This window comes from Balaenoptera ricei, chromosome 16, assembly GCF_028023285.1.
Source record: "Balaenoptera ricei isolate mBalRic1 chromosome 16, mBalRic1.hap2, whole genome shotgun sequence".
NCBI classification, from domain to species: Eukaryota; Metazoa; Chordata; class Mammalia; order Artiodactyla; family Balaenopteridae; genus Balaenoptera; species Balaenoptera ricei.
This window is the reverse complement of record NC_082654.1, coordinates 57,360,205-57,384,031: the sequence shown is the minus strand read 5'-3', so window position 1 is coordinate 57,384,031 and position 23,827 is coordinate 57,360,205. Positions and strand designations below refer to the sequence as shown.

At 49.2% G+C, this 23,827-nt stretch overlaps 1 protein-coding gene across 2 annotated transcripts in view; it reads right to left on the bottom strand.

Annotated features, from left to right (window-relative positions):
* Positions 1-23,827, bottom strand: part of DLG5 (discs large MAGUK scaffold protein 5) — a 123,371-nt gene that overhangs the window by 53,176 nt on the left and 46,368 nt on the right. Inside the window, exons 2-5 of one of the 2 annotated variants that reach the window (XM_059899410.1) lie at positions 23,077-23,145; positions 10,853-11,015; positions 8,886-9,029; positions 8,066-8,249 (exon numbers count right to left, since the gene is read on the bottom strand). In XM_059899410.1, the coding sequence (XP_059755393.1) occupies positions 8,066-8,249; positions 8,886-9,029; positions 10,853-11,015; positions 23,077-23,145 (560 nt within the window). The other variant, XM_059899411.1, reaches the window with a different exon arrangement.

Below are 23,827 nucleotides of genomic sequence, written 5' to 3'. Positions count from 1 at the left end.
TTTAGGTCTTCTGCCCATTTTTGGAATGGGTTGTTGGTTTTTTTAATATTGACCTGCATGAGCTGTTTATATATATTTTGGAGATTAATCCCTTGTCCATTGATTCATTTACAAATAGTTTCTCCCATTCTGAGGGGTGTCTTTTCGTCTTGTTTATGGTTTCCTTTGCTGTGCAAAAGCTTTGAAGTTTCATTTGGTCCCATTTGTTTATTTTTGTTATTATTTCCATTACTCTAGGAGGTGGATCAAAAAAGACATTGCTGTGATTTATGTCAAAGAGTGTTCTTCCTATGTTTTCCTCTAAGAGTTTTATAGTGTCCGGTCTTACATTTAGGTCTCTAATCCATTTTGAGTTTATTTTTGTGTATGGTGTTAGTGAGTGTTCTAATTCCATTCTTTTACATGTAGCTGTCCAGTTTTCCCAGCACCACTTATTGAAGAGACTGTCTTTTCTCCATTGTATATCCTTGCCTCCTCTGTCATAGATTAGTTGACCATAGGTGCGTGGGTTTACCTCTGGGCTTTCTATCCTGTTCCATTGATCTATATTTCTGTTTTTGTGCCAGTACCATATTGTCTTGATTACTGTAGCTTTGTAGTTTAGTCTGAAGTCAGGGAGTCTGATTCCTCCTGCTCCACTTTTTTCCCTCAAGACTGCTTTAGCTATTCGGGGTCTTTTGTGTCTCCATACAAATTTTAAGATTTTTTATTCTACTTCTGTTAAAATGCCACTGGTAATTTGATAGGGATTGCACTGAATCTGTAGATTGCTTTGGGTAGTATGGTCATTTTCACAATATTGATTCTTCCAATCCAAGAATGCAGTATATCTCTCCATCTGTTGGTATCATCTTTAATTTCTTTCATCAGTGTCTCACAGTTTTCTGCATAAAGGTTTTTTGCCTCCCTAAGTAGGTTTATTCCTAGGTATTTTATTCTTTTTGTTGCAATGGTAAATGGGAGTGTTTCTTTAATTTCTCTTTCAGATTTCTCATCATTAGTATATAGGAATGCAAGAGACTTCTGTGCATTAATTTTGTATCCTGCTACTTTACCAAATTCATTGATTAGCTCTAGTAGTTTTCTGGTGGCATCTTTAGGATTCTCTATGTATAGTATCATGTCATCTGCAAACAGTGACAGTTTTACTTCTTCTTTTCCCATTTGTATTCCTTTTATTTCTTTTTCTTCTTCTCTGAGTGCCGTGGCTAGGACTTCCAAAACTATGTTGAATAATAGTGGCGAGAGTGGACATCCTTGTTGTTCCTGATCTTGAGGAAATGGTTTCAGTTTTTCACCACTGAGGATGATGTTGGCTGTGGGTTTGTCATATATGGCCTTTATTATGTTGAGGTAGGTTCCCTCTATGCCCACTTTCTGGACAGCTTTTATCATAAAATGGGTGTTGAATTTTGTCAAAAGCTTTTTCTGCATCTAGTGAGATGATCATATGGTTCTTATCCTTCAATTTGTTAATATGGTGTATCACATTGATTGATTTGCATATACTGAAGAATCCTGCATCCCTGGGGTAAATCCCACTTGATCATGGTGTATGATCCTTTTAATGCGCTGTAGGATTCTGTTTGCTAGTAGTTTGTTGAGGATTTTTGCATCTATGTTCATCAGTGATATTGGTCTGTAATTTTCTTTTTTTGTAGTACCTTTGTCTGGTTTTGGTATCAGGGTGATGGTGGCCTCATAGAATGAGTTTGGGAGTGTTCCTTCCTCTGCAATTCTTTGGAAGAGTTTGAGAAGGATGGGTGTTAGCTCTTCTCTAAATGTTTGAGAGAATTCACCTATGAAGCCACCTGGTCCTGGACTTTTGTTTGTTGGAAGATTTTTAATCACAGTTTCAATTTCATTACTTGTGATTGGTCTGTTCATATTTTCTATTTCTTCTCGGTTCAGTCGTGGAAGGTTATACCTTTCTAAGAATTTGTCCATTTCTTCCAGGTTGTCCACTTTATTGGCATAGAGTTGCTCGTAGTAGTCTCTTAGGATGCTTTGTATTTCTGCGGTGTCTGTTGTAACTTCTCCTTTTTCATTTCTAATTTTATTGATTTGAGTCCTCTCTCTCTGTTTCTTGATGAGTCTGGCTAATGGTTTATCAATATTGTTTACCTTCTCAAAGAACCAGCTTTTAGTTTTATTGATCTTTGCTATTGTTTTCTTTGTTTCTGTTTCATTTATTTCTGCTCTGACCTTTATGATTTCTTGCCTTCTGCTAACTTTGGGTTTTGTTTGTTCTTCTTTCTCTAGTTCCTTTAGGTGTAATGTTAGATCATTTGAGATTTTTCTTGTTTCTTGAGGTAGGCTTGTATAGCTATAAACTTCCCTCTTAGAACTGTTTTTGCTGCATCCCATAGGTTCTGGATCGTCGTGTTTTCATTGTCATTTGTCTCTAGGTATTTTTGACTTCCTCTTTGATTTCTTCAGTGATCTCTTGGTTATTTAGTAACGTATTGTTTAGCCTCCATGTGTTTGTGTTTCTTTACAGTTTTTCCCCTGTAATTCATTTCTAATCTCATAGCATTGTGGTCAGAAAAGATGCTTGATATGATTTCAATTTTCCTAAATTTACTCAGGCTTGATTTGTGACCCAAGATGTGATGTACCCTGGAGAATGTACTGTGCACACTTGAGAAGAAAGTGTAATCTGCTGTTTTTGGATGGAATGTCCTATAAATATTAAATCTCTCTGGTCTATTGTGTCATTTAAAGCTTGTGTTTCCTTATTAATTTTCTGTTTGGATGATCTGTCCATTGGTGTAAGTGAGGTGTTAAAAGTCCCCCACTATTATTGTGTTACTGTCGATTTCCTCTTTTAGAGCTGTTAGCAGTTGCCTTATGTATTGAGGTGCTCCTATGTTGAGTGCATATATACTTATAATTGTTGTATCTTCTTCTTGGATTGATCCCTTGATCATTATTGTAGTGTCCTTCCTTGTCTCTTGTAACATCCTTTATTTTAAAGTCTATTTTATCTGATATGAGTATTGCTACTCCAGCTTTCTTCTGATTTCCATTTGCATGGAATATCTTTTTCCATCCCCTCACTTTCAGTCTGTATGTGTCCCTAGGTCTGAAGTGGGTCTCTTGTAGACAGCATATATATGGGTCTTGTTTTTGTATCCATTCAGCAAGCCTGTGTCTTTTGGTGGGAGCATTTAATCCATTGATGTTTAAGGTAATTATTGATATGTTATGTTCCTATGACCATTTTCTTAATTGTTTTGGGTTTGTTTTTGTAGGTCCTTTTCTTCTCTTGTGTTTCCCACTTAGAGAAGTTCCTTTAGCATTTGTTGTAGAGCTGGTCTGGTGGTGCTGAATTCTCTTAGCTTTTGCTTGTCTGTAAAGCTTTTGATTTCTCCATCAAATCTGAATGAGATCCTTGCTGGGTTTGAGTAATCTTGGTTGTAGGTTCTTCCCTTTCATCACTTTAAGTATATCATGCCACTCCCTTCTGGCTTGTAGAGTTTCTGCTGAGAAATCAGCTGTTAACCTTATAGGAGTTCCCTTGTATGTTATTTGTCGTTTCTGCCTTGCTGCTTTCAATAATTTTTCTTTGTCTTTAATTTTTGCCAATTTGATTACTATGTGTCTTGGCGTGTTTCTCCTTGGGTTTATCCTGTATGGGACTCTCTGCGCTTCCTGGCCTTGGGTGGCTATTTCCTTTCCCATGTTAGGGAAGTTTTCGACTATAATCTCTTCAAATATTTTCTCGGGTCCTTTCTCTCTCTCTTCTCCTGCTGGGATCCCTATAATGCGAATGTTGGTACGTTTAATGTTGTCCCAGAGGTCTCTTAGGCTGTCTTCATTTCTTTACATTCTTTTTTCTTTATTCTCTTCCACAGCAGTGAATTCCACCATTCTGTCTTCCAGGTCACTTATCCGTTCTTCTGCCTCAGTTATTCTGCTATTGATTCCTTCTAGTGTAGTTTTCATTTCAGTTATTGTATTGTTCATCTCTGTTTGTTTGTTCTTTAATTCTTCTAGGTCTTTGTTAAACATTTCTTGCATCTTCTCGATCTTTGCCTCCATTCTTTTTCTGAGGTCCTGGATCAACTTCACTATCATTATTCTGAATTCTTTTTCTGGAAGGATGCTTATCTCCATCCACTTCATTCAGTTGTTTTTCTGGAGTTTTATCGTGTTCCTTCATCTGGTACATAGCTCTCTGCCTTTTCAGCTTGTCTATCTCCCTGTGAATGTGGTTTTTGTTCCACAGGCTGCAGGATTGTAGCTCCTCTTGCTTCTGCTGTCTGCCCTCTGGTGGATGAGGCTATCTAAGAGGCTTGTACAAGTTTCCTGATGGGAGGGACTGGTGGTGGGCAGAGCTGGGTATGGCTCTGGTGGACAGAGCTCAGTAAAACTTTAATCCACTTGACTGCTGATGGGTGGGGCTGGGTTCCCTCCCTGTTGGTTGTTTGGCCTGAGGCGACCCAACACTGGCGCCTACCTGGGCTCTTTGGTGGGGCTAATGGCGGACTCTGGGAGGGCTCAGGCCAAGGAGAACGTCCCAGAAGTTCTGCTGCCAGTGTCCTTGTCCTCACAGTGAGACAGAGCCACTCCCCCTGCCTCTGCAGGAGACCCTCCAACACTAGCAGGTAGGTCTGGTTCAGTCTCCCCTGGGGTCACTGCTCCTTCCCCTGGGTCCCGATGCGCACACTACTTTGTGTGTGCCCTCTGAGAGTGGAGTCTCTGTTTCCCCCAGTCCTGTCAAACTCCTGCAATCAAATCCCGCAAGCCTTCAAAGTCTGATTCTCTAGGAATTCCTCCTCCCATTGCTGGACCCCCAGGTTCGGAAGCCTGACGTGGGGCTCAGAACCTTCACTCCAGTGGGTGGACTTCTGTGCTACAAGTGTTCTCCAGTTTGTGAGTCACCCACCCAGCAGTTACGGGATCTGATTTTATTGTGACTGGGCCCCTCCTACCGTCTCACTGTGGCTTCTCCTTTGTCTTTGGATGTGGGGTATCTTTTTTGGTGAGTTCCAGTGTCCTTCTGTCGATGACTGTTCAGCAGTTAGTTGTGATTCTGGTGTTCTCACAAGAGGGAGTGAGAGCACGTCCTTCTACTCCACCATCTTCACAAAATGCATATTAATTTTGCAATTTAAAAAATAGTATAAAAACATGAAGATAGCACTGCCCTTCCCCTTTTTGAACTATTTAACCTTACAGCCATCTGGTAAGGCAGAGTAGGGCAGGAGGCTCCATTGGGCAAGGGGTGCCCCAGAGTGGCCATCGGAGCCTGCGTGGGATGAGGAGGGGCCCTGCAGAGGCGCATGGGGGTCCCACAATGGGTCAGAAGGGGGGACGGCGGCGGCAGAGGGGAAGGCAGGCAGGTACTCCCGGGAGACCGACCAAGTAAAGAGATTAAGAATAATCAGAACCAGGTTTCTCACTACTAGGAAATGGAGTTACAAAAATGGAAAGGAAGAAAACAAGAATGAACCCTGTTATATTGTAGTACTGGACTGGAACTGGAAATGTCCAATATACATATTACATATTGAAGGTATAAATATATTAGGAAGAGGGAGAGAGACACATGGAAATAGGTATGAGTGAGTGTGTGTGGTGGCGGGGGGCTGGGGGGGGGTGCGGCGGTGTACTCAGATATTCCTTCTTCTGTCCACTGAGAGGGCCTGGAGCCATTACACCCCAGGAGCAATGAGTACATCAAGTACACCCAGCACTCAGATCATGCTTCTAAATACCATTTTCCACTAAAAGGAATGAGGACTCGTAGGAGGAATGTTTGATTTCCAGGACTAGGGCAGGGAAATTAGAAAATGAACCTGGAACATCTTCTTGTGCCAGAAATCAAGAAAGTGCTCAAAGAATGAGGGGACATGTCAAAAAGACAGACAAGCAAGCTTGAAGGGGGCTCCCCGTGGCCACAGTGGTATACAACCCACTGAGTAAAACAGGAAACCGTGAGAGTGTGTGTGTGTATGTATGGGGGTGTATAAAGGGAAAACAAGTATCACTACAGTGGAGAAGAAGCCTAGAGACACCACCTGAGTCAAATGATCAAAGTGAACAGCATTAGTAATAAGTCGTTTCCAGCCAAGTCTCAATCAACAGGATGCAATGAGAAAAAGGCAGCATCACTTCTGTGACATTCCTGCCTAAGATGCAAAAACTCACCCAACCATGGGGATCCAACAAATGCAGGTTGAGGGACAACCTAGAAAATAACTAGCTTGTGGGGGCTTCCCTGGTGGCGCAGTGGTTGAGAATCTGCCTGCCAATGCAGGGGACACGGGTTCGAGCCCTGGTCTGGGAAGATCCCACATGCCGCAGAGCAGCTGGGCCCGTGAGCCACAATTACTGAGCCTGCGCCTCTGGAGCCTGTGCTCCCCAACAGGAGAGGCCGCGATAGTGAGAGGCCCGCGCACCGCGATGAAGAGTGGCCCCCGCTTGCTGCAACTGGAGAAAGCCCTCGCACAGAAACGAAGACCCAACACAGCCATAAATAAATAAATAAATAAATAAATAAAAATTTAAAAAATTAAAATAATAAAAAATAACTAGCTTGTAATCTTCCAAAACATCAAGGTCATGAAGGTCAAAGCCTGAGGAACTGTTCCAGACTGAAGGAGACCAAAGAGACAGGACAACTAAATGCAGTGCGTTATTCTGAATGGGATCCTTTTCCTACTAAAGACATTATTGAGACCAACTGGCAAAACTTGACCGGGGTCTGACGATTAGACAGTAGTAAATATCAACGTTAATTCCTGATGTGTCACTGTTATACAGGAGAATATCCCTGTTTGCAAGAAGTACACATTTACATGTTCAGGGGTGACGGGGCATCAGGTTGGCAACTTATTCTTGAATGATACAGGAGAAAAATTCTTTGTACTGTATTTGCAACTCTTCTGTAAGTTTGCAATAATCTCACAATTAAAAAAATTTTAACTGTAAATGAAAACAAAAGCAACGAAGGCAACATCATGCTAAATTACCAGGTGAGTTCAGATTGTTATATACTGGCTTTGTGTCAGTCAAGCCCCAACGGTCCTGCTTTAACTGGGGAACCATAAATGTTTCTGATGGGGAAGGGGCTCTGCTTAACCGGACCTATGCTGCAATGCTAGGAGGACACCCTGCCTCTGCCTGGGACTGTCTTCCAACCCCAAACGTCCAACCATCTATGGACACAGAGCATCATCAGTCCCTGCCACGTCCCTGGGCAGCCCAGGAAGCTCCAGACCATAAGCTACGAGAGGAGAGGCACTGGCCTACATCTTTCACAGGAAGCGGCGTTCTGACCGGCCTGCTCCTCACGCACTGCTGTCAATGTGAAACAAGAGTTGAGCAAAGTGAAGCAACTAACTTCGAACGCAGAGAGCAGCAAGGGCAGCAGGACATACTCTCACCCCAAAATAACGATGGTAACTGTTACTAGCTTGTATTTGCACAGGATTTTAATATTTGCAAGTTTCTTTCCACCTGTAATCTCACACAATCCATACAAAGGAAAGAAGCTATAGATGCCCAAAGCTCCCAGACTACGTCGAATTCCTGTGACACAGCACACATACCGCACAGAACCTCCTCCTTGGTAGCCCTTGTGATATTCATAACGATACAGAATGTGTGTGGTTATCTGATCAACATTTGTATCCCCCCGTGGATTGTAGAGTCCAGGAAAACAAGGGTTGAGTGTTTGCTCACAGATGGCCCGATGCCTCACAGAAGGCTGACACCAAAAATACTTGCTAAGTAATCACGTGGACACACGGGTGGGTGGATAAGATGGGTGTGTGTAGGTCAGCAGGTAGACGGACCGTGGGTGGGGGAATGGATGGGTGGCAGATGAGTAGGTGGATAAGGGGACAGATGCATGAACGGATGGTGGGTGGTAGGTGGGTAGATGACTATGTGGATGGTGGGTGGTAGGCGGGTAGACGGTAGGTAGGTAGGTAGGTGGGTGGGTAGGTGGGTAGATGAGATGGTAGGTGTGTTGGGGGGAGCGGGCGGGGGGTTGGTAAATGGATGGTGAGTGGGTGAATGCCTGACCTGGGTCCGCCGCCCAGCCCGGTTCTACCTGCTGCTGCTGGGCCCGGAGGTCACCGATCTCCTTCTGGTCCTCCTCGTGGAGCCGCTTCATGTCCTCCCACGACTGCTGGAGCAGGTTACGTTCCCGGAGCAGCTGTCCGTTCTCCCGCCTCAGCATGTCCACATCATCCTTCAGCTGGGTCTGGTCGCTCAGGAGCCGGCTGTGGAGCGTGCTGAAATCCCACATGACACAGTGAGCCCACCCAGCCTCCAACTCCCACCCAAGGTGCCACCACCCCCTCCAGGTCCTAATACCCCCAACACACCAGACAGGTCAGCAGCATGCAGAGGCAGGCCAAAGCCTGGTGTCAGCCAGATGCCAGAAAGACCCAAACTATTTTTTTAAGAGCCTGACACCACAATGGCCACATGTGGCCAAGAAAGGGAGATAAGCCCCTACCTGGTATGGATCTGGCACCTCCAAGTGCTGAAGCCTGGGCAAATGTCAGCAGGTGGGCAGGCAAATGCCCTCAGAGGGGCACTAGGAGACCAAAGGGGAAGATGCCTCATCTGCCTCTCCTGTGGCAGCAGAGCCCCAGCAGGGACCCAGAGGTCCACAGTGATCTGCCTGGCCTACTGTCTCGCACATTCGACCACTTTCCTACCAACCGTGCTTCTGAAGCTGGCAATGGATGGTATGGAAAACTGAGGCCCAAAGCCACAAACCCACGTGCTTAAGGCCCACCGCTTGCTATGTGGCAGAGGCAGGATGGGACCAGAACCCCAGGCTCCAGGTCCAGAAATGAAGACTGGCAAGTGGCAGCGGTTCCTTGGACGCTGGGAACCCTGGCCAGGCAGGCCCCACTCACTGGTAGAAGTCGGTCTCCTTGGCCACCTCCTCGCACCTCTTCAGGGCGTTGGTGTGCTGGTTCTGCAGGCTCTGCAGGTCTGACATGGCCCGCACACACTGGATCTTCAGCCTCTCGTAGTCCGGATTCAGCCTGTGGTAGGGCCTGGCCCAGACGGCAAACAGCCCAGTGAACACCGGCCCCCGGATCACAATGACAAGAATGTCTTTCCCTGGGAAGCCACGTCCTAGGTCACTCCAGCCCAGCGGTTCCCGAACACTGGTCTCCTGCATACCACCACCACCGTCCGCCCCTTCCGCCCCCCCACCCCCGGTGCCTGCTAAGCCCAGGTGTCCTGGCCGTAGCCAGACCAACAGAATCCAAATCCCCAGGACAGAGGGCCTCGATTGCTGAACTCCCTGCGTGGGCCTGGAGAGCTGGGAAGGTGCTCCTGTTCTCTGGGAGCCCCCGGGAGGCCACACGCCAGGCCTGCACGCACAGTGGGCCCAACAGTCCCTGTGATGAAGCTCCTCCTCTCCTTAGAGCAGTGATTCTCAATCTTGGGTACATAATGAAGAGACCAAGGCCCAGACCAATTACATCAGCATCCCTGAGGGTAGGACTCAGACATGGGGATTTTTCAGCTCCCCAGGGGATTCCAATGTGCAGCCAAGATTGAGAAAAGTGGCCAGGAGCAGGAGTTCCCAGACCTGCAGCATTGTAATCACCTGGGAACTTGTTAGAAATGCAAATTCTCAGGCCAGCCCCAAACCTCCGAAATCAGACACGCAGGAGGGAGGGAGGAATGGCCAGCCATCTGTGCTTTAGCAAGCCCTGCAGGTGACCCTGGTGCGAGCTCAAGCCTGGGAACCCCTGCTCTAGAGCGGGCATCAGCAACCTTTTCCTGCAAAGGGCCAGTCTCTGTGCAGCCACTACTCTGCCTCGGTGGCATGAAAGCAGATGTGGACGGCACACACTCGCACACTGTCTTCACTTGCCCTGCCCTCGAGCTGTCTGTCCGAGAGACACATCCTCATAAAAGCGACCTCTAGGAGCGGGCTTTGAGCCCCGACATCACCCCAGAAAAATCCTCCTCAGGATGAGGCACACACCCCTGATGCTCTTGAAGGAAAGAGCTTAAACCAACCCTGCTCCTGCTCCCCTCAGGACCCCTGCCAGCATCTCCCCAACCCTTCCCTGGTATCTACCTTTCAGTCCCAACAAAAGAAGTGGTCAAAGGTTTTCTTCAAAATAACAAAAAAGCCAGGTGGGACCAACCCTTTTTAAAACACACACGTGGCAGGAAACAACTAACGTGTTTACAAACCACATAAAGATCCACTCAACAATTAAGTAGGCTGGGGTATCCAGGAGACAGCAGTGCCCTTGCCCACGGACAGACCAGTCAAAGGCTCGGCAACAGGGTGACTATCTCTATTAGGGCAGGGGCTGCACACAGCAGCAAACAGGGGACAGAGAGAGAAGCATATTGTCTCCAGGGCTGGAAGGCAGAGAGGCCTGGGAAAGGGCTGGTGACAAGGCCAAGGCCATCCAACCAACCAGGGAGGAGGCACCAAAGTGGGACCAGGAGCCTCCAGCTGCTGCCCAGACCACCCACCAAATGATCATCTGCAAGGCCAGTAGAAAGGCGGTGAGGCCGGTCCACACATGCACACGCACACGAAAGCAAGAGCACACCGCTGCCAGGAGCCAAGTATAGGATGGACACACCCACCCACACTTCTCAATCCCCAAGTTGTATGATTCAGGCCACAGACTCCGATTTTGATCTGGAGGAAGCATAACAAGCCTCCGCCCCGCGCCCCGCGCCCCCCATCCAGGCCTACACGGGCGGGTGGCGGGAAGGACACTCGGGCAAGCAGCAGGGCTCTCAGGAGCTAAGGGTACGCCTTGGGGCAGGGGGGTGCCATGGCATCAGGGTGGTGACCCTGTCCATCGGGCCGGCGGGGGAGGGGCACGGTCGCCACCTCTTGTCAAAGGTGGTCCCGTGGGTGGCGAAGGCCAGGCGCTTCCGCAGCTCATTCCTCTCCCGGGTCACCAGCCGCAGCTGAATGGAGAGGTTCTCCACCTTCTCATTCACTTGCCGGTCAGTGAGCAGCGGCGGTGGGGATGGCGCCTTCCCGGTGGTGCCTGCAGGAGGAAGGTGACAAAGAGAACTCGTGTTCACACGGCCCCCACCAGCAGCCAGGCACTGTTCTGGGCTCTCAGCTTGCATTCGCTCCTCACAACCACCCTACCAGGTGGGTCCTGTTACATCCCCCTTTCCCAGATGACACCACCAAGTCAGAGTGTAAGAGGCACAGCTGGGACCAAAGCCCAGGCAGTCTGGCTCCAGAATCCACTACCTTGGCCCTGGCTGAGGACCCTGAGGTCCCCCTCTCTCCCTCCAACCTAGCTTTGGCACCTCCAGGATGGAACTGTTTTGGCCCTGATCTTTGCATCCTTGCCTGCTCTGCTAACACCAGCTGTCACCCACCCCTGGGCATGGAGAGGCCAGCCTGAGCAAGGTGGAAGGCATGGCCTGAAGAGGAAGACACAGTTACAGCTTCCCAGAGAAGCTGGCAGAGGACAGAGGCAGCCAGCTCCAAAGCTGGGCCCAAGGGCCGTGTCCCGTCTTCCCCTGATCAGGGCTGGACACTCCACACAGTTCCCTCTTCCAAGCTGCCCAACTGCCTAAAGGACCTGCTCAACCAGCCCAGGTGTGCAGCTTGGAGGAGCTACAGGGAGAGCCGCCCACGGCCAAGGTAAGTGTGATGGGGTGCAGCTAAGTCCCAGGACCTCTGACTGCCCAGCCCACACCAGGCCCTCATCACTTGTCCCTAGGACTAGACATGTCCTGAAGGGAATCCCATGCCTTATGCTATTACTAAGGAACAGTGGCCACCACCAGCACCTCTGGGGAGATCCCAGTCTGCTTCTAGGAAGTATGCACCTCACTCAAATGTTCCAGAAAAAGAGACAAATCCATGGTGCTTTTATATTTAACTCTGTCCATGTGTTCCCCTGAGCCCTCTAACCCTCAGAGAGCCTCAGTGGGGCCAGAGTAACCCACAGAAGTCATCCCAGTTTATGGATGTGATCCAGAGGCTGACTCACCCCAGGGACACAGTATCTGTCCTCCCAGTAGCCCTGTAATGTGTAAAAGGCAAGACGAATGTCTTCTGACTCTGTGTCATCCTGACCGCTGCCCCCCGGTGGACCATTGTTGGTTGATTTGCCTGTGCAAATCAAGTGTCCCCCAAGACAGGCACTCAGGTGTGGCCTCGCATCTTCCAGGAGTGGCAGGGAGGATGGAGAATTCGACACTGTGAGTGACAAGCTAGACCATGGTCTGAGGCAGGAGACTTGAGCTCCCAGCTCACTGTTATCCAATGTTGGTACGCCAACCACTGAATCTAGTACCCCTCAAAATGCATGTTATCTTAAAGCCAGCACCTCCGTAACAACCGGGATTCCTGTGCTCAGGCCACATCTCTGCGGCCAAAATGTTCTTTAAGGTGGGGCCCAGGATCACCATTTCCCACAAGCATCTCCCTCCCTCCATGGGTTCTAGTCCACAGCCTGAGAAGCCTTCCCTCGCCTTTCCCCGAAGACCCTGGATCCTCACCCCTGCCCCCAGGAGTTTTGGAAAACAGGCTGGTTACAGCTCTGTGCGGCTGTGTAACGTCTTCCTCTTTGGCAAATGAAGGCACTTCTATGAGCTCTAGTTCTACGACGGCCATCTGATTTGCACTAACTTACCCGGCTGTCTGACATGTGGGGCTTCCTCTGGACACGTGCCTGACACCCCCTTCTGGAGAGGCCTACAACTAACTCGGCATCTAACCAGCCCCCGGGGGGCGGGGGAACATGATCTGTGGAGGACTGACAAACCCAAGACAGTGGGATGAACAGACCCAACAAGCACCCGGAAAAGAAGGATTTCAATGTAAACAGTCACAACCAACCACACAACAGCACACAACACAGAAGCCCCAGGCATTAATTTAACCTTCCCAACAATCCCAGAGGTGGTAAGAATATAATCATCTCCATTTTACAGGTGAGAAAACTGAGGCCCAGCAAGGTTAAGGAATCAACTTAAACTTCCACAGACAGCAAGCGGTGCCCTGGATGAGAGCCCAGGCACCTGGATTCGGAGCACGTGCTCTCTGCTGCTGTGCCTTGCGGCCTCCCAAAGACAACCGTGAGTAGCACTCACTCCATGCCTGGCAGTTTATGAGATGCTTTTCATACATTATCCCATTCCATCCCCTTAAGGAAGATACTGCTGTTATTCCCATTTTACAGATCAGGAAACAAAACCTGATCAAGCTTAAATAATGGGTCCAGGTCACCAAGCCAGTAAATGACAGCATGGCATATGGAGTGCCCTCCGCCTGACCCCAGTGCCCGAGGCCTCAACCTAAAAGTTCTCAAATGGTTTGATTTTAGGGTCTCTTGACCCTCTTAAAAATGAGGGAGGACTCCGAAGAGCTTTTGCTTACAGGGGTTATATATCTAACAGTATCTACCAGATTAGAAGTTAAAACTAAAAAGGTATTTTAAAATATTTCCTAATTTTAAAACAACCAAACCCGTTACATATTCACATTAAGATTTTTCGTGAAAAATTAACTACACTTTCTACCACGAAACAAAAAACACGGTGAAAAGAATGGCATGGCTTTGCATCTGCGTAATGCTGTTTGACATCTGGCTTAATAAAGACAGCCAGAGTCTCACATCTGTGCAACATCACACACCGTGGATGGAACCTGTAGAAAACTCCACTCTACAGTAGAGTCTGTGTGAGGACGAGAACGCAAAAAGCAAGTGACATCTCAGTATCATCATGAAAACAGTTCTGACCTCACTTGGTCCATGAAAGGACCTCAGGGACACCAGACCATGCTTTGAGAATGACCTGACCTGCGGTCAAGTTCAGTAAGTATCAGAGAAACATCAGATCTCAATTTCAGAACTGAAAAGCACCACCAGGCCCAGCAACCTGCCTCCAGGGAGATAAAGAATTTCCACCCCATTTTAAAAATGAAGCAACAGAAAGATGTAGCCCTTGGCTTTTGCGGAGGCTGGAGAGAGAAGCAGCAGCAGGACAGAAGAAGGGGTCATCAGACCTGTCACCACACACAGCCACCGCCTCCTGTCTGTCTCCAGCAGGATGAGGCCACTGGCTCTGCAGCTGGTAGGACCTGGGGGCAGCCGATCACACACACAGGGACGTGAGCGCTGTCATTTGCTGAGCACAGCCTACGCGCTGGGCTCTGTGCTAAACGCACCTGGGTCCTCACTTCATTAATACCCACAGTACCCCCCCAGATACGTGCTGTGAACACCGAGTGAGAAACTGACGTCTAGCAAAACTGCACAGCTGGGAAACCGGCGGATACCCACGCAAATCCGGCTTCACCTCCAGACCCAGGGCCTCTTCCACTATCCTGCGTGGCCTCCCGAAGGGAGTGGCCTCCTGTTTCCCTTCCCCTGCCCCAAAGGCTTGAGCATACATGAAACACACAAAAAGTGAGGCCATCCGGGCCTGTGAATCCATCAAATAGCAGGTTGACTTAGGGAAATTGCTGCCTGGATACCCCTGTCCTTTCACAATAAGGAGGGCAGAGGGCAGAGGAGGGCCACAGGGAGCCTCAAGAAAAATCCCAAGATGTGCTAAGCCAGGAAGTTCCAAAATAACAGCAAGTGTTGCAGAAAACCCTTTCCATATCCATTCAATTAAAAATAAAGTTTTTCTCTTTTACTTGCATCTCAGGGTTGAAAAACATTTTGAAGATGATGCAGTCCTTTCAAGAAAATGGTTGCCAGAATCCCCTAAATAGCTACCAAGATTGTTGGAACTCCTGCACAGTGAGGGAGCTCACTACTTAACAGCAAAGCCTATCTAATCTCTCCCCAGATAATTATTCTATGCACTGAGTTAAAATCTGTATTTCTCCCTCTGACCCTAGATCTAGCTACCCCCTCCCAAGGCCAAGAGGTAGGGACTTCCCTGTTGGTGCAGTGGTTATGAATCCGCCTGCCGAGGCAGAGGACACAGGTTCAATCCCTGGTCCCAGAACCTCCCACAGTCTGCAGAGCACCTAAGCCCGTGCACCACAAGTACTGAGCCTGCAAGCCACAACTACTGAGCCCGCGGGCTGCAACTAGTGAAGCCCACGTGCCTAGAGCCCATGCTCCACAATGAGAAGCCACCGCAATGAGAAGCCCACACACTGCAATGAGAAGTAGCCCCCGCTCGCTGCAACTAGAGAAAGCCCGAGCGCAGCAACGAAGACCCAACGCAGCCAAAAAAAAAAAAAACCCAAAGGCCAAGAGGTACAACTGTAATTCTTCTTCTAAACAACAGACATGCAAATATTTGAAGACAACTGCCAAGTCCCTTTATCACTACCAGAAGAGCTAAAATAAAAAAAAGTGACAACACCAAATGCTGGCGAGGATGCAGAGAAACTGGAATTCTCAAACACTGCTGGTGGGAATATGAGATCATACAGCCACGGCAGAAAACACTTTGACAGTCTTTTATAAAGTTAAACATGCACTTACCATACTATCCAGTAATCCCACTCCTGGGTATTTACACAAAAGAAATGAAAATTTATGTTCACACAAAAGCTAGCGCACAACTGTTTTTAGCAGCTGTTGAATGGATAAACGACAGTGTTATATATTCATACAACGGAATACTTCTCAGCAACAAAAAGGCACTATCATCCAATCTACCGGTACACACGAGGGCAAGGGGAACAGGGACTCGCGAATGCACTATGTTGAATGGAAGAAACCAGACTCAAAAGGCCACACGCCATATGATTCCATTTACACGACATTTGGGAAAAGGCAAAACTACAGAGGCAGAAGAGAGATCCGTGGTTGCCAGGGGCTAGGGGTGGAGGGAAGAAAGGTTGACTACAAAGTCACAGAAGGGAATTCTTCAGGGTGGAGGATTTGTTCTGTATCTTAATTGCAGAAGTGGTTAAATAACCCATGTGTTCGTCAAAACTCATCAAACTATACACCAAAAAGGATAAAGTTTACTGTACGTAATTCATACCTCAAGGAACATGACTTTTAAAAAAATTGGAAGTTAAAAAAAAAAAAACACCACCACTGTGGTGCCCTAAACTGAAGTGACCATCCCAGGAGAGGTGTGACCGATGAAGAGGTGTGGCTTGTCACCCGCGACCAGTCACTGTGTTTATAGTAAACCTTTTCAAGAACAAGCAAAATCAAAACTAACGTCAAGTGAGTTGTCCACAGAAGCCTCAAATTCTATCTTTGTGCAGTTGTTCTTTGGGACTCAAATGCAAAACTGTCCACTCTCCTCCCACTTCACTCCTTCCTCTTCCCAAATCTGGAACCCACTTGAAAAGAAGGCAGGGGAGTTCCCTGGTGGTCTAGTGGTTAGGATTCGGCACTTTCACTGCTGTGGCCTGGGTTCAATCCCTAGTCCGGGAACTGAAATCCCGCAAGCCATGCAGCACAGCCATAAATAAATAAATAAACTAATTAATTAATTAATAATAATAAAAAGAAAAACTTAAGAAAAGAAAAGAAAGATTTTTTTTCATTTTTATGTTCAGGATGGGATTCCGGGGTTAAGAGATTTGGACTGGACTAAAATGGCCCCAAAACGAGTGCTGGAAGATGCCAGGAGAGCCGGCACAGGCCCTGGAGTTTGGACAAAGAGCTCTCACTCCTCTGGGCCTTGGTGTGAGAGGAAATGCAGTCAAGGGGAGCAGAGCCCCTTCGCCATCACGAGTCCTGGTTCCTCCTCCCGGTCACCCTGGCCAATGCAAGTGCAGCCTCCTCTGTAGACCACTGAGCCTCAGCCAGAGCCTGGCAGCTGGGTAGGCTTCTTGGCTATAAGGCCCTTTGTCCATAGCCCCCTTGTCACACCACACTCCAGCTGACCCTGAAGGCCACTCCCCCACCTAGTCTTATTTACAGCTAGAGAGGTCACAGCTCTGCTTCAGAGCCCTGTGGGCCTGTGGTACCAGAGGCCCAGGAGAAAATGGGCACTGGCCCAAAGTGGTCAGGTGGAGCAGGGATGCCCAGGTAAACTTCCCGGCCTCCTCCAGGCCCTGGCTGTCAGGAGAGAAGCAAAGCAGCAGAACATGGTCATCACAGGCCGCAGCAAGCAACACCAAGCCATCCTCGCCTCCAGCCCTGGAGAGCCAGAGCCGTCGGAGGGAGACACAGTCCCACGTCCTGAACCAGTGCTTCCAAAAGCACCTCAGCTTCACTGGAGAACTTGTTAGAAATGCACAGGTCAGGCCCCACCCAGATCTACCGAATCAGGAGCCCTGGGGGAGAAGCCAGCACTCCCCTCCAGGTGAGTCTGATGCCTGATAAAGTTTGAGAACCTCTGGTCTGGACCAAAGTTGCACTGTCTGGCCAGAGTGGCTTATCAATCCCTTGTTTTTTCGGCTGTCCAACAGCCACTACATTTAAAAGCATCGCCCACTGATGCCCACGGGATGCCCTCCTTGGTCAGCACAGGACTGCAGCTGGGCTCCTCCTGGACTTGGACTGGAAGGAGGTTAGGCTCCAGCGCAGCAGCTGCAGCCTTGCCCAGCTCCCAGATCTCCCTCCGGGTGAGCTACTTGCTCTCGAATCCTTGACTCAGGGTCAGTTTGCCGAAACCCAAACCAAGACAGGTGACGATGGCCTGTTGCTTCCAGGCTGCTCCTACATCTGGAGCGCCATTCCTGGAAGACCCCACTCGAGGGCCAGCTCCTCCCTGAAGCTTCCTGTGACACCCCTCATTAGAAAGAGCTGCCCCTTCCCCTCTGTCTCCTTGTTTTACACAAGGCAAAATGGCCAGTCGCTTCTCTCCCTGGTGCTCTGGTCTGAATGTTGGTGTACCCCACCAAATTCCTATGTTGAGGTCCTACCCCCACCACCCCGTGTGGTATTAGGAGGTGGGGCCTCTGGGAGGTGATCAGGTCATGAAGGTGGAGCCCATGTGAATGGGATCAGTGGCCTTATAACAGGGACCCTAGAGAGCTTTTCCCTCTCCTGCCATGTGAGGTTACAATGGGAAGGCACCATCTATGAACCAGGAAGTGGGTCCCCCAAGACACCGACTCTGCCTTGATCTTGGACTTCCAAGCTTCCAGAACTGTGAGAAATAAATGTGTGTTGTTTCTGAGCTGCCAAGTCTGTGGTGTTCTGTGACAGCAGCCTGGACAGACTAAGACACCTGGCTAGCCTGTAAGGCCTGGAGCCAGGCCCCCCTGTGATCCCTATGAGTGCCAAGCACGGGCTCCAAGAGGACAAGGTGCTCCCGTCCATCTGATGCACTGAGAGAAAACAGGCCCCGGATCCAAAAGGATCAGAGAAGGAAGGGTCAGAGGGCAAGGGGTCAGGGTGCAGCCTTGCCTGCATGCTCATTCACCCCACCATCCTCTATCAACTAGAAGCTGCACTTTCAAGGAATCTTTGCTGGGATAGGAAAGAAGCCCTCCAGATCCTTCTCCTGCCAACAAAACCAGATCTCTCTCCTTAATAAGAAAGCTCTCCTGTTACTTCAATCTGCATGAAATTTAAGGTTCATTTTATAAATGCTGCCCAAGAATGTCTCCTCTTCTTAAAACTTTCCCAGTTATCCAAGTTGAGAAAAAAAAAAAGGTACCTGAGAAATTAGATCAGGATGAATGGGGAGGAAAAAAACATCGATTGCCTGAAATGAGTGTGCATCCCCTGGGCAGATCCATGGGGCCTACCCACAGGCAGGTGACTTAAGTAACAGGCCACACGGGGTCGGGGGAAGCCTCAAAGAAGCCACGCGTGCTTGGCTGATGAAAATTGCCTGGAAAGACACAGCAAGCTTTAAGGCTGTTGGTCTGTTGTTAGGAGGGTCAGGCTGAAGAGGTGAAATGGGCGGGCCACCTGAGGACCTAATGCCGGCCGGGAAGAGGGCAGGGGCAGCCAGGTACCAGCTGTCGCAGAGAAAATAGCATACCCAAGGCTCCACCTACCAATTTTCTCTTATGCTAAATACAACTTGCTGTTCTTTGCCCAAACGTTCTTGGTTAGGGAGATGTAAGTGGGAAAGTGGAGGTGATGTTTTTATCGTAAGACCTTGCCTTTCCTTAGGTTCATGGAGAAAGACCTAACAAACACAAACAGCCAGTCTCCATCTGACTCACCAGCCCCTCGGTCGGGGGTGTGCCTGAGATGGCCAGGAAAGGAAGTGCTCTGCCCGTCATTAGGTGAGGCTGAGCCAGGAGGGATTCCTCCAGGAGGTGCTGCAGTGGGCCACGGATGACCCTCCGTTCATTCCACTCCAAGGGGCTGGTCCAAGCCAGCCACAGACATTCCAGTGCTTTTGCCAGGGGCTAGGTTAGATCAACTCATCTCCAACCAGGAGGGCTGTTAAAATGGATGCTGAGCCCCATCCTCAGAGCTTCTGGAGCCTGGAAACCTACATTTCTATCAAGTACCTGGGTGCTGCTGGTCCAGGGACCGCACTGCATGAGCCATGGTTTGGGCACAGACTAGTGACAGGGGACTGGGGACTGTGCTGAGGACCTTCTGGGGAAGGCTTCTTTGCTCGTCAGGAGACACGAGAGGAGATGGCCTCCTTCATCCTCTGGACCATTTGTGATGATGGAGATGTTCTTTTATCTGATCTGTCCAATACGGTAGCCACTAGCCACAGGTGCTACAGAACCGTGGTCCCCAACCTTTTTGGCACCAGGGACCGGTTTCGTGGAGGACAATTTTTCCACGGACCGGTGGCGGCAGGGGGCGGGAGATGGTTTCGGGGATGATTCAAGCGCATTACATTTATTGTGCACTTTATTTCTATTATTATTACACTGTAATATATAATGAAATAATTATATAACTCACCATAATGCAGAATCAGTGGGAGCCCTGAGCCTGTTTTCACTCGCCACTCACTGAGAGGGTTTTTTTGTTTTGTTTTGTTTTGTTTGTTTATTTTTGGCTGCGTTGGGTCTTTGTTGCTGTGCGCGGGCTTTCTCTAGTTGCGGCGAGCAGGGGCTACTCTTCGTTGTGGTGCGCGGGCTTCTCACTGCAGTGGCTTCTCTTGTTGCGGAGCACGGGTTCTAGGCGTGCGGGCTTCAGTAGTTGTGGCGCACAGACTAGGTAGTTGTGGCACACGGGCTTAGTTGCTCCGTGGCATGTGGGATCTTCCCGGACCAGGGCTCGAACCCCTGTCCCCTGCACTGGCAGGTGGATTCTTAACCATTGCGCCACCAGGGAAGACCCACTGATAGGGTTTTGATATGAGTCTGCAAGCAACTGATTTATTATGGTCTCTGTGAGGTCAAACCTCTCTGCTGATGATAATCTGTATTTGCAGCCACTCCCCAGTGCTAGCAGCACCGCCTCAGCTCCATCTCAGACCATCAGGCATTAGATTCTCACAAGGAGCGCACAACCTAGATCCCGCACCGGCGCAGTTCACAGTAGGGTTCGCGCTCCTATGAGAATCTAATGCCGCCGCTGATCTGACAGAAGGCGGAGCTCAGGCGGTAATGCAAGCGATGGGGAGTAGCTGTAAATACAGATGAAACTTCACTTGCCTTGCCCACCGCTCACCTCCTGCTGTGCGGCCCGGTTCCTAACAGGCCGCGGACTGGTATCGGTCCGTGGCCTGGGCGTTGGGGACCCCTGCTATAGAACACTTGAAATGTGGCTAGTGTAACTACTGAAACTAGTGATTTAAATTTTATTTCACGTTAATTCACTGGAATTTAAATAGCCACGTGTGGCTAGAGGCTCCCACCATGAACACTGTAGCCCTGGACACTGTCAGGTCTAGATGTGATGGCTGACCCCTGCCATCAGCCCAAGGGAAGACACCACACAGAGGCCCGCAAAGCCACACCCGATGTACTCAGCCCACCCTCAGCACAGTTACCACGTGAGATCACACATTTCTCTGCTGTCTAAGGCAGTATGAGTAGGTATTCCCTACTGCTGCAGCCAAAGGCCTTCTGGCCAATACAGCCACGGGGACATTCAAGTCAGCCTGCAGAAAAATGGGGTTACTCACCCCAAGGTCAACGTCAACTCTACACAGAAAAGCAAGAGAAGGAAAACTTGGCTACCAGTGAACTGGAGAGGTTTTGACCTGAAGGGATGCAACCAGGTCTTTGAGCATCCAAGATAGGGGCCCAGACAGTGAAGTACAGTAGAGCTCTGCTCGCAGCCTGCCTGCCAACAAGTATCCGGGGACACTGGTGACCCCTCCATCCCAAGGGCCAAAGGGTGGGTCACTGACACAATGCTCTTCCAAAGTATACGAAGGTCCAGCTGCACAAAAAAATACCTTCTTACTCAGGCCTGAAATTCCACCATTAACAATACCTGCTGTGGTTTAAACAATATCTTTCTCTAGAATCTCCTTTTAAAATGCAAATGCTCCTAGGAAAGGTAACACTTTAAGCCTTGAAGGGTCAATGTGAATGAGTTTGTCAGATATCAGATCATTGTACCTTGCTCCCAAGCGGAATATGGAGCCGGAAAAGGGTGAGGCCAAGAGAGGTGCCCTCAGAGCTCAACCAGCTCAGTTTTACAAAACCCCACATTACCGTTCCACACATCTTGACTGCCTGCCTGGCCCATGCACTTCCTGAAAGCCAGCCCCGTGTTCAAAATCCCAGCAGCCCCATCGTTCAATCCCTGTGTCTCACCAACCCAAAGCAGGCAGGACAAAGTGAACTGTGGTCCCAGCAGAGTCCTCCCTGAACCCTAGACAGGACGAGGCGACATGTGAGGGGCTGAATTGTGCCCCACAAACAGATGATGAAGTCCTAATCCCCGGTAAATGTGAATGTGACCTTATTTGGAAATTCGGTCTTTAGAGATGATCAAGTTAAGATGAGGTCATACTGGAGTAGGGCGGGCCCCTAAACCAATGTGAATGGTGTCCTGTTTAAAAAAGGAAATTTGGAGACACACATAGAGAGAACACCATGTGAAAATGAAGGCAGAGACTGGGGTGATGCATCTACAAGCCAAGGAACATCAGAGATTGCCGGCACACAACCAGAAGGAGAAGAGGCCTGGAAAAGACCCGTTCCTGGTGCCTTCAGAGCACACCGATCTTAGACTCTGGCCTCCAGAATTGTGAGAGAATAAATCGCTATTGCGTAAGTCACTCAGTTTATGGCACTTTGCTAGGGCAGCCCTAGAAAACAAATACAGTGCCCCCTACTGGTACCCCTCTCATCACTCTGACCTCACTTACTGTATCTACTCATCTGACTGTCTCCCCAGTAGACCCTAAGATCCATGAGCACAGGGACCAGGTCTGCCTATTCACCACTATATCGCAAGCCCACTTCTGGCCTCCTGGAGGTGTTCTGTATGAGTCAAATTAACACATAAGAGGCCTGCCCCTGGCAGGTTCTAGAATCTCAGGCACGAGACTTACCGTCTCGGAGTGTCCATTTCCCCATCTGTCTATTGGAGGAAACGGAAAGAATTGGACCAGATGACCTCTGTGAGCCCTTCAAACTCAAAAACTCCAGGACTCACCACTGAAGGTGTACCCATCCATCAAGGTCAAACCAGGACACAGAGCTACACTAGGGCATTAAATAGAGGGCATGTGACACAGAAGATAGGCCACAGAGGCACAGGAAGACTGGGAGACTATGACAACCTTCCTCTGGGATGTCTTCAGTGAAGTGACAGCAGGGCCGGCCTCCCTCCATGGGCTCCTGGGACCCATGTCCAGAGATACACCGAATTCGGCATGGACTGGCGACTCCTGCCCCAAGACAACACTCCCAGTGGGCCATTCCTGCTCACAAACGACAGTCCCCAAAGGGGCCAGTCTCTTGGATAGTGGTCACTGTGTACTACAAGGCCTGGGGGTGGGAGGCAATGGGCTCTCTGAGAAGTGCTATGCCCTGACAAAGTGAAGAAATGGTGACACAGGTGCCTATGTGTCATGCACCTGTGCATGCACCTCCCTCCTAACACCAGGAACAGCGTTCTGCCCTCCTCCATTAAGAGGACGTGCTGATGAGAGAAAATGTGAATGGAACCAACGGAAGATGACTCCATGAATGATCTGACAGGTGCGGGCCAACTTTCCCACCCCATGCACCCAGCGCCGCCCCAGCTCATACCCAGACCCCCGACCGGCCGGTGTCCTCCAGGAAGGAGGGGTGCCCAGGAAGGTGGTACTCACCCACACTGCTGAGGGAGCTGCTGCTCTCTGAGTCTGAGGGCATGATGGACAAGACACTGTAGGTGGAGCCTGGAGACAGAAAGAGAGGCCATTTGTTACTAACCCCAAAGGGATTTCTCATCTTATACCCCAAACCACTGTCAGACCAAATGACTTCAGTCAGCACCAGGCTGAGAACCAGCACCACATGGGGTACCAGACATCAGAACCACAGGCTGGGCAGGGGAGGTGCGGTCAGCAGGACCTAGCCTTTGGTGCTTCTGCCTCACTTTCGGCCACCCTCCGACTGATCTATGCACGGGCAGAGGGGAGCTTGGAGTCAGCCAGCTGGCTTCTTATTGGGACATGTGGAGAAGGGCTCAGCAAGGGAGCAACATGCCCCAGGGCAACAAGGGGTCTGGGGATTTCCTACAGATTTGTTTCAGTGTGATTCTGGCTTCCGTACAGAGGGTAACAGAGCCTAAGGTAAACATCTCTGAATTCTCTGTTCTTTGTACCTGGCTGTTCTGCTCTTAGGTTCTAACTGTATTTAAGCTCAGTCCTTGATAATTTAGTCAGTGGCTGCCCCCCCTTATTAAAAGTTACTGATAAAATTATAAGCAATCACACTGTCACCAAAGCTAGGGAGTAACATGCTTTGTTTTTGTTTTTCGTTTTTAATATTTATTTATTTATTTATTTTTGGCTGCATTGGGTCTTCGTTGCTGCGCGTGGGCTTTTCTCTAGCTGCGATGAGCGGGGGCTACTCTTC